The 16,700-nt window shown below is 46.7% G+C and overlaps 1 protein-coding gene across 1 annotated transcript in view; it reads left to right on the top strand.

Annotated features, from left to right (window-relative positions):
* Window positions 1-413: 413 nt before the first annotated feature.
* LOC128902233 (alpha-2-macroglobulin-like protein 1) overlaps window positions 414-16,700 on the top strand; it is a 28,133-nt gene continuing 11,846 nt past the window's right edge. Inside the window, exons 1-17 of the mRNA XM_054184803.1 lie at window positions 414-560; window positions 6,289-6,451; window positions 6,799-6,851; window positions 7,753-7,770; window positions 8,263-8,422; window positions 9,034-9,118; window positions 9,948-10,062; window positions 10,392-10,506; window positions 10,852-10,961; window positions 11,442-11,609; window positions 11,934-12,164; window positions 12,578-12,641; window positions 13,424-13,569; window positions 14,536-14,685; window positions 15,124-15,240; window positions 15,806-15,953; window positions 16,410-16,527. Coding sequence (XP_054040778.1) covers window positions 414-560; window positions 6,289-6,451; window positions 6,799-6,851; window positions 7,753-7,770; window positions 8,263-8,422; window positions 9,034-9,118; window positions 9,948-10,062; window positions 10,392-10,506; window positions 10,852-10,961; window positions 11,442-11,609; window positions 11,934-12,164; window positions 12,578-12,641; window positions 13,424-13,569; window positions 14,536-14,685; window positions 15,124-15,240; window positions 15,806-15,953; window positions 16,410-16,527 — 2,108 coding nt within the window. The remainder of the gene's footprint in view (window positions 561-6,288; window positions 6,452-6,798; window positions 6,852-7,752; window positions 7,771-8,262; window positions 8,423-9,033; window positions 9,119-9,947; window positions 10,063-10,391; window positions 10,507-10,851; window positions 10,962-11,441; window positions 11,610-11,933; window positions 12,165-12,577; window positions 12,642-13,423; window positions 13,570-14,535; window positions 14,686-15,123; window positions 15,241-15,805; window positions 15,954-16,409; window positions 16,528-16,700) is intronic.

Genomic DNA, 16,700 nt, shown 5'->3' with positions numbered 1-16,700 from the left:
GTCTCTGCTGTAGGGAGCAAACATTTTCACTTTCTCTATGTGCAGTAACACAAGATATACCCACAGCAGAACTGTGGGGTGGGGGAATAATAAGCTTAGAGAGGAGAAAAGAGCTTTGTTACACAGAGACTGTCCCCCTCCGACTAAGCATGCCAGTATCCAGGAAGGGAACTACCCTGCCTGGCGAGCCATTTCCCTCCAAGTGCCCTGGGGCTATGGCTCTGGTCATCTGTGAGCTGGCCAGTGCTTACTGTGTCCTATCCTTTACAGCTTGGCAAAGGAAGGCTACCCAAATACAATAGCAGAGGAAAAAGAGGGAATATCTGTTTTACAATGAAGCTTCTTCCACATGCCTTTGTTCAGTAACTGTGGGCAGGTCTCTATCACTTGCTGCATGGTTCATCTCCAGTTGTATGCTCAGTCCCACGTTAAATGGAAAAGGCACAGTCACAAGATTTTTAGGAAATATCCTGACTTTGAGCGTAGCCTCCTGCCCACATCTAGCAGTGTTCAAGGTATTCCACAAAGATCAGCTATTCCAAGCTACTGCAATGTCTCAGGTCAGTTTACTAGAACTATTTCCATACAAAATGAGTTTTGTTTGGTCCTGTCACCACGGAGGAGCTCCTTGGGTGCAAAGTTAATTGAGAAAGTAAGTGGCTTTGCCAAAATTAAGAATCTCACATAACATCTGACAAATAGGTCCACAAATATATTACATGTAGTTGAAGCTTCACCACAGTTATTCTGGTGGAACTTGCTTTATCCAGGATCTCAAACTCTACCACTAAGTTCTGGTTTGGGTTTTGATTCTTTGTTAACAGTAGAGGTGATCCCTAAGCCACAGCATTCGGGTCTGGAAGTCTTTAGTAGTTTCTAAATCTTGAACCAGTTTACTGACTGGTAAAAGCTTTTCAACTTCCATAAGTGCTTATATACTTGATGGCTAGGTTTGAATTTACAAGTCAGGATGCTGTGAATCAGAGAGTTCATTGTGCCTGGAGTGGTGGTGAGACCTTCTCAGTTCAGTGGGGTGAGTGGGAGAGACCAGGTAAGAACCAGAGCTTTGGTATTGGGCCAAGAAGGTTCAGAAGACAATATGCTATTTCAGTGGGTTGTGTGGATTTTTGGTGTGTTAGAAGTAAGCTGTGCTAGGTATTTGTGCCCTTTCATGAAAGGTATGTAAAGCTTCAGATTCACACCTGTTCTTTGGAGACAGATCTGGGGCTCACTCATGGTTTGTGAGCCTTCTTGTGAAGGTTTCCAAACTCCCTTGGGCATAGTTCCATAATTTTCCAAAGCTCATTCCAATTAACAAATTTCAAACCTACCATCCTAAAGGCTTACATGAGATTTCTGGGCAAAGATTTCAGAAGATTTGCAGTTCTTTAAATGATCGTGGTGTAGGATCCAATCATTGAGAGATGCATAGAAGAGTTTACATTATGTTGCCTTCAGGCTTTCTGACCCAGTCAGTTCCTGCTCCTTCTGCTGTGTTTGTCCAGGTGTGTTCTCAGTTCCTTGCTTGGCTTTGAGGCAGTGGACAAATTCCGCTGTCAAGGCAACAGAAAGCGGGTGCGGTGCTCTACCTTGGCGTTATAGGGAGATTCTGTCGAGGAATTCCATAATGTTGTGTATGCTGGTCAGGTTGCAGAAACATGGCCTCAGTTTTTTTACCAACCCTGTGAGATATCCTTAATGCAAAAGTATACTTCCCTATCAGAACACAACAATATCAAATCCTGTTGTCTTCGAAGATGCTACACAGGAGGTATAGATTACGTGTATGTGTGCGTAAGAGGCGAGCTGGAAATTAGGAACGTGAAGTTTGTGGTTGAAAAGGAAAGAAGGCAACAATGGAGGAGGCCCTAGGCCTGTTTCAAGCTCGTGACAAGTGTCTAGAGGAGAATGAAGAATGATTCAGTTCCTTCGATGAATTATTCTGCACTACAGGCTTTCTAACAGATGCGATTCTTTAAAGAAAATGATGACTTCTCTCTGCAGTCAAAGTGCTCTGCAGGAATCAGTGTTTCCCCAATACTCCTCTCACAGAGAATCTTGATACTATTGCCTTTTTGTTTTCTTCAAAGATATTAAAACACTGGAGTGATTTCCAAGGTACCATTGCTCCTCATCCTCTGAACCATGGAAAATGTCTTCCGTGATCACAGGTGTGACCTTTACTAAGCCTCCTCTTCTTCGTTTTCATTTTTGATTCAAGTTATCTGTGGAGAACAGGTATCCATCTGGTTTTGCATTGTCTGTATGTATTACGTTTTGCTCCAGTTGAATGGTGTGTTTTCGGGAGGGGTAGAGCCCTTCCTCCCCATGGGTCTCCTGGCTCAGCCGTTCTATCACAAGGGCCTTCTCTGAGTCAGTTTAGCGAAAGAAACTGCAAAACTAGAAACTGCGCACATCCCTGCTGTGTTCTCTCTATTTCAGCGCCTTTGTTCAGGTCTATGACACCTGTGCACTTGTCAGTCACTGCTTTCAATGCAGGTCCTTCAAACATATGTTCCTGTGACCAAGAGCCAGGTTTGCCAAAGTCAAGCAAGGAACAGAGAACACACCTGCGCAAACACAGTAGGAGGAGCACGGTGGGACAGGGTCAGAGAGCTCTCCCCAGCGCTGGCCCCAGTGGTTGCAGCTCCTGTCAGAAGTCTGACAGCAGCTGGACCTCTCTGGCTACAGTTTATTGATTTATGACAGATCTGGCTGGTGCTTTCTGTAGGAAAATCTCTGGTTTTAGGTAAAAATTTATAAGTTTGCCCACCATTTTCAGTAACAAGACCTTCCTTCACAAAGAGACAAGAAGGGGGGAGCATGTGTCCATCAGTATTAAAAGTGTCCAGTTTTCCTTGCCTAGGAGCCTAGCACTGATTTAGACCAACTCAAAGCTGATTTCTGGAAACAGCTGGGATATCTGGCCTCTGGCCAGTTATCTCAATCAGTTGAGCAGTGAAATATTCACTTAAGGCAAAGGCAATGCTAGTGCTAACAGCTGCCGTACATAGTGTAAAGCTCCCATGACGAATGGTTGTTCAAGTGTGGCCCGGTAATAGAGGTAAAACGGAGATCGGTCTTCCCAACCCTAGATGGAAAAAGAGTACGGAGAGCCTTGGGAACAGGGATCCCAAGTCAGCTGGAAGTTTCTAGGCGTCCTGGAACCTGGTTTTATCAGACAGAAAGATCCCAACTGCCTGCTTGAGTAACACCGTGTTGGGACCCAGATATGGAAAGCTTAGGCTGCGTCAGCACTGTTAAAGAGTGCTGGGAAATATTTCTGGACACAGAACCATAGCGGTTTGTATTATTAGGACAGTCTCTGGTACATTTCAGCCTGGGCTAACTAATGCTGTCTCACACAAGTCTCAGATGTAATTTGAGTTTAATGCAATCCATGTATCGCTCATGACAGGCAGTTTACGTGATAACCACGCTTTTCTGGAGGCCAGGCTGATTAAACAGCACAATTGTCCACCCTTCTGTACAGGTTGTCATCAGTGCTAGAAGAGGTCCCACACGTTTAATTTGTGAGTTTTAACCTGAGCCTCAGGTTCAAAAACAGAGCAAAAAGGCTGTATCTACTGTAGACCTTTCAGACACAGACATGAACAACGAGGAACAGGAATTAGTTCCTGAGACCCCCTTCTTGCAAATGGTGCTATTGCTAAAGGGTGTTGCAGTGAGCTGGTGGAGACTTCTGTGGGCCATTATTTCCATATATTTCCGTTTCCCTCACTGTATACGGGGAAGGAAAAGGCAAAGTCATTAGCTCATTAGTGGTTGCTGGCGGTGGTAGTGTTGCTACAGTGCTTCCTTGTGCACATGCCAGGATTTGCTCCCATTCTCAAGCCAGACAGCCTAAGGAGGTCCACATCCCCATAATCTGATGGGGATACTGAGCCTCTGTCCCGAATGACAACACTGCCTGCTGTGTGCTGGGGTGAGCTCTTGCTGCTGGCTGCACAGCAGCAATCCATTTCCAGCTGAAACAAAGAGACGCAAGTGACAAGTGATCAGGACCTGGCCTGGGTCACTGATCAGCAAAGTTCTCTCTGTTGTTGGTGGGGTTTTTTTGGGGTTTTTTTTTGTTGTTTTTTTTTTTTTTCCCCTCCATGAAAAGTCCATCTGGTCAGATATCTCCATGGCAGCAGGAGGGGATGTTCTGAACTGGTGGATGGCAGCCAAAGCAGCTGCTATTGGCTAAGGAGCACTTGGCACCATAGGCCCATCCCTACTGCTGCATGTGTATAATCTTAGTAGAGAGGAAGAGGTGGGGAGAGGCTGGCTCCTCCCTGCATACCACCTCTTCATTTAGGCGGTGCTAGAAAGAAATTACCCCTCCAAAAACAGCCTCAGTGATTTCAGAGGAAGAGGGCCATTGGAGATTGGGCAGCAAGAGCCCCCAAGATGAGGATAGCTGTCCTCCTGAGCCTTCTGTTCCACATTGCAGCTGCTTTTCACCAACTGTGAGTGATGCTGAACTTCTTTTTAGGTCTCTTTCATGAAGGCATCAGTCTGGGTAGATGGACCACATTCCATGCCATCAGCTCTCCTGCTTCCTGCTGTATCAGACCACCCCAGAGGGTAGCCGAGTCATTTACGTGGCCTATCATGCATTAGATCAACTTCTGTGAGTTAAAATACAAGCTACACTTTTGGTGGGCTTCCAAGTCGGATCTTAGGCCCAAGGATGTTTGCTTCTCCAGTTGCCATGCCAGATCAAATCACTGGTGTCTAGACTGCAAGGTTATGAGGCCACTTCTGAAGATTGCAAGGGATGGGTTTGGGGAGTTCAGAAGACAACCGGAGTAAAGGGTTTGAAATAGATTATAGGGCTGTACTTAAGATAATCAAGCAGATTCTATTTCTCAGGTTATCAGTGAAGCAATCACTTTGCTGGGTTCACTGTTGCTTTTGAATATTGGCTGCAGCCGTGGCACATTGTTGAGGAATTCTCCAGTAGTGGGCCACTGCAGGGAAGCACTTTTGCATTTCTGAGCCCTCAACCTGATGCCAGCTCTGATGTCTTCTTTCCTCTACCCCAGACATTACCTGGTGGTTATCCCTGCAGATCTCCGCTACCCATCCACCCAAGTTGCCTGCCTCCATATCACCTGTTATGAAACAAAACTCCAAGTGAATCTGGTCCTAGAGCGCTCTGCAGGACGTGAGCTTTTAGTGCAAGAAACCATCCAGAAGGAGAAGACTTTCATGTGCACTAAGTTCTGGGTGAGCCACACTAGGCAAATGCTATCACTGATTTTTCCTTCAGGAACTGTAAATCCCTTGTGTTACTCCCTAACCAGGGATGACGCGGTCAGGGTCTACTTTGCCTTGGAGTGTGCCTGCTAGGAAGAGGAGTGGGTGGTGCCTAGGGATATGTAGCCCAGCGCAGTATCTGTTGATCAGAACTGAATTCCCTTTCTGAATCTAATTTTTAAATTGAACTTACATTTGTTATAATCTACCACACTTCTGGATACGTAAGAATAACCCACCTGTTTCCTTCTCTTCCATCCCAGACCAGGTGAAGCAGCTTTAGCTCTTCTCTGAAGGACTTCTGCAGCTGCATAGCTAAAGCTTGGGGAAATGGTTGTTTGCATGACATAATACAGTTTCTGTAGGACCCGAAGTCAGGCAGCAGCTCAGCTCTTAGGAGCTACCGGAGAGCAGTTGGATGGAAATGGATGTGCTTGTTATTTTAAAACAGCATCTTAGAGCTGATTCATTGTTGGTGAGAATTTAACAAAGACGTAGGATAAGGCAGACATACCTAAATGGTATCCTTCTATTATGCAGTATATTCTTTGCTGAGGCTGCTGGGGTCTTTGGCTCCTGGAGCTGGGAAGACCGTTTGGTTGTCTTTTCTAATCTGGCTTTCTTGCTTGTACATGCTGGGTAGTTCTGAAGACCTAGCATTTGGGGGTCTGCTACAGCTCAGGCTCTCTCCTTTGAGTCTGTGCTACCATCTCCCACCTTTCTGGCATCTGCCCATCTTTCTGACTAAGTCAGAAGACCCAGAGGTGTCAGGCACCTGCTTGTCACCAGAGGCAAAATTCCTTAGCCAGTGTGTAAAAGGACAGATTCTGTGACATGCAGGGCCTCCTACTGTCATGTAGGACTGAGTGAGATCTGGATGTGATCTGTATCCAAATATTGGAGGGGATGTCCTGGGACAGGTGGAGGTGAACTGGTTCGTTCTTCCACTTTACTTTCAATTCCTGCTCAGGGCCCCCAAGAAGATTACCTGGGGTCTGCATGCTCTCCCCTCTGTCTGTACAGGTTGCACCTCCAGCTGATGGCACAGAGGAGATCGCCACTGTCAAACTGATCATCACGGGCGAAGGGGCCAGTATCGAGGAGGAGAAAAAGGTCCTGATCCGCAAGGCCAGCAGTGGCACCTTCATCCAAACAGACAAGCCCTCCTATCAACCAGGGCAGACAGGTGAGAGATGCAAATGGGACCAACCATGGCCTGTATTCGGTCTGCTGGTAACACCATATAGAAAGGCTGCGATTGACTGAAATTTGCAGACAGCCCTAGCAGAAGGCTTTGAGATGATGTCTCTTGCTGATGAGATATTTTCGGTGGCTGTAATGTGCAGCTTGTGGTGACTGAAGTTGCCTCCTTCAGTCATTGTCCATGGTATGTTATATGTGGGAATGCCCGTGTCAGATGTTGTCACAAATATGTATAGAATGGAGACAGGAGCTGGAGAAACACATAGAGTAGGGGTCTGTAGGGAAGAACTGAGATCTGATAAATATATTCCCCAATTTCCTTGCCTTCAGTGAAATTCCGTGTTGTGACTCTGGACGAGGACTTCATTGCACTCAATGATTCGGTAAGCCATCCCTCAAGGGCTGTGGAAAAAGCTGCCCTGTTCCATGCATGGATCCTACTTCCTTTCTACCTTGCTCATCTGCTAAAGCTGCAACTTTTCCACATTTGTCCCTGGGCCAGGCCTGAGGAGTGTCCAGAGGAGAATAGTAACTCAAGTAAAAGCTGGTAACTCAGGAAAACGGCAGAGGTTTACATGTCTCTTGCTCGTCTCGGTAAAATGGTCATGCAAGCACAGGCATAGGACATACTGATTCCTGATGTGATGGTGTCACGTGGGGAGTGAATAGTTTGAAAGTTGGGTTTTTCTGGACGTGTGGTGGGGAGGGTGGCTCAGTCTGGCTCCTACAAGTCAGAACATGGAAAATTCTGATTAGACATTAGGAAAAAATTTTTTGTTGCAACAATGATCAGATACTGAAACAGGTGCCCCAGAGAAGGCATTTTCATCCTTGGAGATGTTCAAAACTCATCTGGAGAAGGCTATGAGCAATCTGCTCTAAGAGGACATGCTTCAGCAGGGTGTTGGACTCTTGACCTCCAGAGGTTCCTTCCAAATTATGTGATCTTGTACCTCTATAACCCCCTTAAGACTACAGCTGAGCCACAGCTAGGTCTGTTTTGGTAGTGAGTTTTCCTGATGGAATACTCTGCTGGGAAGTCATTTGCTGGGTGACCTCCTGATTGGCTTTTGCTTTCCTTTTCTCCAGACCTTACTGTAATGGACCCACCCAGTATTTCTCCTTTTTGTTGACGTTTGTTTTACTTTATATTGTTGTCAGTGCTCTAAATTTCCAAGTCGTTAGTTGCATATCCTTAAGAGGAGGCTCTGCATCTGAAGTACCTCGTGTGTGTTGCTGGCATGTGTTTCTGTCTTCTAATGTTTTTGCCTTTTTCCCCCCCAGATTTCCCTGTTTCTCCAGGTGAGTGATGCTGAAATCTAGTGTTACAGTAATCTTGGTAGCAGCCATTTCACTGGGCTATTCATATGCAGTTCCTGATAGATTTTACAGACCTGTGAGTGGAATGGTAGAACTTCAAGATTTCTTAAGCTAACATACTCCCTATGGCTTCTGTTTTTTGCTCTTGAGGTTATGCTCCCAGTTACTTCAGGATAAATTTGAGTTGTTCTAGAGTTGCAAGAGTATAGACAGATCAATGTGGACCTTTATGAAAAAGATTAGAACTGTGAAGGTGCTTTCCTTGAGATCAGAATTGAGAGATGTGTAGAAGGAGACTCAGGTGCTGTGAGCATTACATTGTCTTCAAAATTTCTTAACTAGCCTATACCAAATTTCATTCCTTAGATATAGAACCTGGTAGTTTGCAGCACTGAAATCCTGAAGCTTGATCTCTGTGGAGTGTGGATCAGTGAGGTGCTGGAACAACTGTTTCTTCCTCTCTTGTGGGTGTAGGATCCTAAGAACAACCGGATAGAGCAGTGGCTGAATGTGGTCCCCCAAGACGGCATTGCAGATCTGTCTTTCCAGCTAAGTGATGAGCCTCTGCTGGGGACATATGTCATCAATGTAACCAATGCAAACGCATACGGCAGCTTCTCCGTTGAGGAGTATGGTATGCACATGTGGGGGATATGTCTGAGCTGCAGAGAGGACCACACACTCTTGATCAGGAAGCTGGGTGTTTATTCCATGATAACCATCCTGGGAGCAAATGGGAAAAGTAATAGCACGTCATAGAAAAGAGTCTGAGCTGAGGCTCAGGAGAGAGACCAATTTGGGACCTTGCATCAGTGTGTGGGAGGAAATGTTGTGCATGGCCCCAGATCTTTGACACAGCTGGTTCCTGCAGATCTCTGCATCAGCCAAAACAAGGCCATTTAGGATGGGCTTCTCCAGAGAGTATGAAGTCCAGTGCCATCCCACTTCTCTTTCATCCCCTAATTAACTGTGTTGGGAGTCTAGTCTTCTCTCAGTTTCCATAGCTGTCAGAAGTGCAAGGACATGGACGTGTTTGGGTTTTAGTTTGGGAAGGAACAATCAACCAGGGACTACAGACAAATCTGTTAAAGAAACAATGGAAATCTTCCCTTTCCCCTTCTTACCACCTTTCTTCTTCATTTCCTGGCATTTCCTTATTCCACCATAGTCTATCTTCATGTTGATTGTCTGGAAAGGCTGTCCCTGGCCAGTGTTGCTTATGGTTATCTGTTTTTTACCTTCCAGTGCCACCAAAATTTGCAGTGATCTTTGAGGCGCCAAATCAGATTTATGCGCTAGATAAAACCTTCCCGCTCCGGGTATGTGGCAGGTGAGGATTCTTCTTGGAGGGATGGCCTTGTGTTAAATTCTGGCCTGTTGAGCATAAGATGGCTAGGTAACCATGAGGAGCTCGGGGGAAATTTGTTACCCTTCAGTTACGGGAGGCCAGAATCTTCCATGGCAGTTGTTTGCACCCTGATGCAACACAAAAAATTCCTGTTAACTTTTCTTCTGGTACTCTAATGACCTTTTTCTGAAAGCACACCACAAGTCTCTACACACAAAATCTGGGGGAACAACCTACCCTTTGGCAAGCAGCCATTTGTGGGGCAGTACGTGGCAGATATTTGGTGTTCATCTCCCCGCGGAACAAACTCGTGGCAAACGAAGGGAAGCTTTTCCAGGTTATGCTCTGGAGGAAAGAGGCAAAAAGGAATTGCCCCAGCTACAGTCCAAGGACGACACTGGGGTTAACAGTCTCATGTAAAGGTGATTTCTTAATGAAAAGCACTTTCTTAATCACCCATGCTTCTGCTCATAAGATGATGCATGCCGTCAGCATATCCTGGGGTTATTGCAGGTGATGCTGATATAAAGTGCAGAGCTCTATGCTGAGTCAGCACCTACAACATTCTGGTGTTCCAGAATAGATTAGTTTAGCACTAATTATATCACAGAGCCCTTGGCCTCCCATCACTGCAGTGCCCTAGCCTGACCCTGCTTACTGGGTCAGGACTCCTGGGCCTGCTGTGTGGCTGACGCTCTTGTGCTATACCGTGAATATCCATGAATAAGTGGTCTCTGGGGCGATGCAAAGCAAGCCCTGTGTTCCCTCCCTGTGTGTGACTCTCTCTTCCTTTCCCTGCTTCCCCAAACAGATACACCTATGGGAAAGGTGTCCAGGGGATGGTTCACGTGGGCCTTTGTCAGAAGATAGCCTCCTTCCTGCCCAATGCTTTAAAACCTCATCTCTGTGTGGAGTTCAACAACCAGGTGAGATGCCTATCAGGAGCTGGGCCATATTCAGAGACAGTTGTGCTTAGCCCCAGGGTAAGGCAAGGCTGCTGGAGGCTTTAGCCAAAACAACAGTGACGTTGCTCGGGGGTTTTGGCTGCTTGGCCAGTCGTCTATTGGTGCTGCCTCTTCGTAACTGTGCCTGGTGACTGGGTGTACATCATGTGCCTGCTCCAAATCCCGGACTGCTATGTCAAAAGGCAGGCTGCCTGAAAGCAGGGATTTTGAACTGCTGTTTCTGCCCCATTTGTGTAATTTCTAACCTAAGTGCCTTGCTCAGACCTTGTTTCCTCTCTTTGTACTTTCAGACAGATGAGATGGGTTGCTTCTTCACAAATGTGAGTCTGTCTTCCTTCAGTCGAGACTTTCGGTACTATCAGGACAGCATAGTTGCAGAGGCCTTGCTGGTGGAGGATGGTACAGGTAACTCTGGAAACATCTCTGGTGGCTGGGAAGAAGGATGTGGATATGCACTATTCATACCAAGAACACTGGAGACTTTCAGGCTAGGAAGGGCTCTGAGCTTTCTGAGCCTGCTGGGGCCTGCCATCTAACCTCACAGATACAGAGAGAGACACCAATTCCTTGTGGCATGACACACTCACTCGGAGTGCCTGCGGTCTCAGATGGTGAAGGTTAGGGACCTCTCTAAGGGCTGGAAGATACCCAGAGCCCTGGGAAAATCATCTCTCTGGTATAAAATGTGTGCGCAGCTGAACACCTTCCTTGCTCCCTCCCTTATGTTTCTGTCTTGCTGCTTTCATTCAGGGATACAGGTCAATGCTTCCCACAAATTACTCATCTCCAAGATTGTCGGGATGGCCTTGTTTGATGACGTGAATTCTTACTACCACACTGGAGAGATGTACAGGGGGAAGGTAATTCCCAGTTACAGTCCTTTGGAGGGGAGAGCGTGAGCAATGCCTTCACAGCAACTGTTACCTAGTGTCTCTTCCGCCTCACCTCCAGCCAGGGGCTTGGGAGGGCATGAATGACTCCCAGAGACAAAACTCTTGAATTGTCAAAAGTGAGAATAACACCCAAGACTGCCATTTGCCAAATAAGCCTTGAGTAGCAGCAGCTATGGGGATCCATATGTGGGGTGCAAACTCAAACACTTGGCATTTCAGCAGCCAGGAGGCCTTCTGCTGTAAAGGAGTAGAGAGCATGGGGGCGAACAAACACGGTAGTGCAAGTGACAACAGGAGTTCACCAGTAGCAGTTTTGATAATATTGTTTGTGACTGGAAGGGTGACCTTGCTGTCTTTGGAAATGCTGCTCCTGACTTGGAGAAGCGGGAGATTCTGTCCGCTGATTAGACCCTTCTGTGCTTCTCTTGCTCACCACAATGTTCTCAGATTAAAGTCATCGACTACCAAGGCAAGGCACTGAAGCACAAAGAAGTCATCCTCGTGCTAAGCTGTGGTGAGCAGCAATTTAAGCAGAAGTACATCACTGGGGACTCTGGGACAGCTTCATTTAGCCTGAACACAACTGCTTGGAACAGCACCTTGGCCTCGCTAGAGGTAAGCGAGGAAGGGTCTGTCTTGTTGGCAGGGGTACGCGTGCATCTCAGAGCTATTTAGTTCCCACAGACATCTCCCCTCTTCCTTCTTGAAGGACAGTAATTCAAACCCCAAACACCTCACCGTATTCTGGATGTTGGCTCCCTCTGAGAGCTTACTCTCCGGATTCCAGTTGCGTTCTCCATGAACTCTCCACACAGAAACCTGTGCTATGGTATTGCTCAGACCCCATCTGAGCTTCTTACCAAGCTGCAGCTAGGGTGATTTGCAGCTGACTTGCTTAACTAGAGAAATTAACTGCAGTGGGTTTTTTTGTCTCACCAGGCAAGTGTCCTGCATCAAAATTTGGATGAAGAGCCTGGGACAGTTGATTTGAGTTACCAGCGAGCCTCTCATTCCATACGTCCATTCTACAGCACCAGCAGGAGTTTTCTCTCTATTGTCCGCGTGCCGGAAATGATGCCCTGTGGTAAAAAGCAGGCTGTCCAGGTGGACTTCAGAATTTACCAGGAGGACCTGGAACATGGGCCCAAACGTGTCATTTTCTCCTACTTTGTGAGTTTCTGGGGAAGTGCTACTGGGTGATGGCTCAAGGTACAAATTCAGCATCTCCTGCAGATCAAACACCAGAAGGCTGGTATTTGATAGATTTGGCTCAGCCCAGGACAGGTAGCTCATCCAGCCATCGTGGGGCTGGATCCTGGTTTTGATTCTGGGGCTACAGTAATAGCAAGAAAGGCAGCACCTTTCTTTTGGGCTTTGCACAGGTGCAGGGCAGGTATTGGCCTTACCTGTCCTCCCCAAGTGTCTTGATCCCCTGAGCTCTCCCTGCTACCTGAGAGTGAGTAAAGCTCATATCCCTTCCCCCACCCCCATTTAATCTCCAATTTCAGGGTTACTTTGATCTGCATAGTGATCTCAAGGACTATGTGACTGGCATTCCCTTCCCTTTCTGTATTCTTCCCTAGGTCACAGGGAAAAGAGGGATAGTCCATGCAGGTCAGAAGACTGTTTGGGTTGGGCTGCCAAGAAGTAAGTGTACTTCCCTGTTTCATGGATAGCAAGCAAGTGGTCTGTGGCTTCCCATCTTATTTGGATATGTGGCGTACGCCTCTTTGCAATTTTCCACTTTTCTGTTGCATCAGAGCAGCGTGCCTTTCCAGTTTTCATGTTTCCTTTATCCTCCTGCTTGGTACTGAGAGAACAATACTCAGCATTTCCCAGCCCGTAGGCTCATCCTCCACTTTCTTCATTTTGAAACAAGTCTTCTTTTGCTGCCCTTGCAAGCGGCATGAAGCTATAGCCTTACCCTCTATCAAAACTCTCCTACTTCAGTTCGTGATAGTGTCTACAAATAATCTTTGAGTAGTTAGGATGCCACAGCTTATAATTTGATGGGTGTTGACTCACTGTTGTCTACTTCTCCATATCTTTTTTTTTTTTTTTTTTAAACCTAAATTATAGGTACTTTGGGACAAAGGTCACCTCTTTGTTGGGAATGGGATGGGAGATGTTTGGTGATGGGAGGTTTCAAAGATGTCTGAAACTCTCACTCTTTGTGTAGCTAAGCTTGAACTCCAAAGAGCTGTTTCATCTCCTTGAGGCAATGAACAGAACCAGGAAGAGTCTTTTGCTGGTCTCGAATACCAGATCCAGGGATGTGCTGATGCTTTCAGTAGCCTCCAGAAATCTCCTTGGTCCTGAAAGACTCGAGGAAAGGAACGGAGCAGGCACATGCAGCATGGCAAAAGCTGATCAGAGTCCATTTCTGATAGCAAATCTACTTTCTCTTCTTCCCTCTCTCCTCCATCTAGTGATGAAAGGCGGCTTCTCCATCCCTCTTAACTTCAGTTCAATCTATGCCCCAGCTCCAAGACTTGTTGTTTATGTTATCTTCCCTAATGGAAAAATCATCGCCGATTCTGCCATCTTCAGTGTCTCCATGTGCTTCAGAAATAAGGTGGGATTTGTGCCTGAGGCCATGACTAAATGTGTGAGAGTGTATGCATCTGCTGCAATGAAAGACTGAGGAATACATAATATGCGTAGCCACGTATGGCTGATGCTGTGTGGGATGCTGTCGTGTGAACTGCAGTATATGAATGGTGAAGTGTGGTGTGGTGTGGGGAGCAAGTATGTGCTGAGCATTGTTGGGGCTGCTGCAATGTTTGGGAAAGGCAGAAAATGGGTATCTATCTCCATAGGCTTTTATAGCAACTGCAACCCTGTAGGATCACAGCCCAGCACAGGTCATTAGTGCGATTCCCAAGAGAGCGCAAGGCTGCTCTGCTGCCGCAGCAGACACTTCGACTTGTTAGTATGTAGTGTTGAGAAGACACCTTAAAGTGGCTGATGGAAATAGTGGATTTTACTGGCCATCCAGAAAAGGCTGAGCTCTTGTGATCATTGTGACATTCATGCGAATCTGCTTTTTTGGCTGTGTCTTGCACTCCAAGAGATGAACTTTTGAGGACTGGCATTACCCCTGCTCCACAGCTTTTTATCTGCCACAGACAGTCAGATTAGAGCAGGAACAGGAAACTGAGACCAACCCCACAAAGAGCCTGGAAATAAGAACTAGGCTTATTTTTGGTCTGGGGCTCCAAAAGGAGCTGAAAGACAGCTCAGGGAGGCGTGTGATCATGGCTGGCTGGTTTGCTGGCTTAAGACAGTGCTGGGTTCTGACTCAGGAATGTCTCCAGCTGTGCACACTGATGGCTTCCCCTTTGTCATGTTTCCCATTGGAACCTCAACGTGATGTTTTTTTAAATACCTTCTGGGGGGTCTTTGGGAGATTCCACAGGTTTCCATCCAAGGCAAGTCCTTGGAAACTCTCTTCATGTAGGTCCCTTCCCTGTTCAGGAAATGACAGGGTGGCCTGCAGCAGAAATGTCACTCACCTATTGCTTGCATTCTTCCTATTCAGGTGGAGCTGGGCTTCTCAACGCCCAAGACCCTTCCTGATTCAGAGGTTGGTCTCCACCTGCTGGCATCTCCTGGGTCCACGTGTGCTGTCTGGACTGTGGATCAGAGCGACCTTTTGCTCAAGTCAGGAAAACAGCTTAGCAGCTCCTTGGTGAGTGAGCCTGCTCTGACTTCTTCCATTCCCTTGTACTGACAGGAAGAGGGAGGGAAGGAGACAGTCAGACCATTGCATCTGTGCAGAGCTAGTCTTCCAGGAAACTCAAAGCACTGCCCAGAGGGATCAGCAGCGCTCTCAGTGTGGCACAAGTAAGGGTTAAGGGGCATGCATTAAGGAAGAGGTTGAACATCACTCAGTGCGCTGGTGGTAAATCAGGTGCTGTTGTTCTGTCTTCGTGTTCAGCAGCTCGTGTTGGCTCCATCAGAGGAGAGCCAGGGAACAGTGACAGTGAGCCTGGGCTTTCTGGCATGCATTCATGCATGGTAGCCAGAAGCAATTGAAACAGGCCTTGGACGTAAGACAGGAAGGGAACGCCAAGTTTTATTTCTGCTGATTTTTTTTTATTTTTTTTGCTTTTTCTTGCTTTCCCAGATCTATGGGCTGTTCCCGTCTGTTGATAACTCCAGGTATCCTCACCAAGTGTCTGAAGATGATCATTCATGCGGGTTCCCAAATTCTGATGAGCCTGATGTGTTTACAGCATTCAGGGTAAAAATGGTTGATTTGGTGGGTTGGGATAATTCATGAATTGAGGGAAGTGTGGCCCCCTGACTTTACCAATATCCTAGGGAGGCCACTACAGACAGTACAGGGAACAGGTCCAGTTTAGGCCCTTGTAACTCATTTGTTATTTGAGTAAGTGACTTGAAATTGTTGACCGAGAAGAAATTTTTGTGTGGTTACGGTGCTTTGGTTGTGTGATCCAGCATGCCAAGGATGATTGGTTACTTTAATTTGATTTCGCATAGTTTGTTTAATCTCCGTAGCATGAGCAATTGGACTCTGCAGGTTGAGAAGGTACAGTACCTAAATGACAATGTGTTTGAAAAAGAATAAATTTGGCTGACTCAGGCCAGATGAATCAGCTCAGAAGACCTTGTTTGCCCATTGTTGAAGATCTGAATAATTTCCTCTTAAAATGAAGCACGAGAATACTTTGCCAAGCCAGAGGACAGCCAAGTCCCCACTGCATGAGGGGACAAGAAGGCACAGGGTAGAGAGCAGAGAGGAGAGGAGAAGCTTCTGGTGCATTAATTCTTTTTCTTTCTTACAGGAAATGGGGTTGAAAATTATGTCCAACACCAATATCAGGAAACCCACAGCGTGTCCAACCACTCCATCGACAACTATGCTGCAGGAAACAGCAATGTTTACTTCCAGGCCCATGTTGATGTTTGCCCAGCCCCAAATAGCATATAACAGTAAGCATTTGTCAACTCTTTCTTCTTACATGGGATGCTCAGTCTTTCAGGTGAAAGCAATCCTGGGTTTGAGCTAAGAGGCGGTACTTGCTGTAATTACAAATGGAGGAGCGAGAGTGTTCCTTGGCTCTAAACCTGTTGTGCTATTGTAAGGCTGCCTGGGGCTCATGGCTTCTGGCTCTGAAATGTTAGTGAGCTGCCTGGGTCCCAAGTCTTATCTTTGAGGTGAGGGAATAGTTGCCCTTCCTACTGCCTACAAATGCAAGTAAGGCCCACAGCACCTCTATTGTTTGAAATGAGGCAGGAGAATTTAAAATTTGGGATAGCACCTTGTGTTCCAGTGCCATGCTTCCCAAGAGCTCACTTGATGACCTGCAGCCTGAGCTGGGCTGGAGCCCCTCTGCTTTAAACCAGGGCCTGAGGACCCTGTGGTGACAGGGTCTTTGTTATTTCCAGCAGAGCATCTGACAACATCTACCTATCAGCCCACTATGTTTTCACCTGTATCTTCAGATGAAGAGAAAGTACACAAGCATTTCCCCAAAACCTGGATATGGGATTTGTATTCTGTGGGGTGAGTAAAGCGAGCAGTGTGGGTCTAGTCTGGGTGGCTTAGCGTGACTGGGAATGGCAGCAGATACAGCTGGATTTAGGTCATAAGCTGCTGAGGAAGATATCTAAGGACGTATGTCATGGGGCTCATACCTGTCAGGCCGTTTCTCCTCAGAGCTGATGTCTGCATCAAAT

Source organism: Rissa tridactyla, chromosome 1, assembly GCF_028500815.1.
Source record: "Rissa tridactyla isolate bRisTri1 chromosome 1, bRisTri1.patW.cur.20221130, whole genome shotgun sequence".
NCBI classification, from domain to species: domain Eukaryota; kingdom Metazoa; phylum Chordata; class Aves; order Charadriiformes; family Laridae; genus Rissa; species Rissa tridactyla.
Note: the sequence above shows the minus strand (reverse complement) of the source record. Positions and strands in the feature narration are given on the sequence as shown.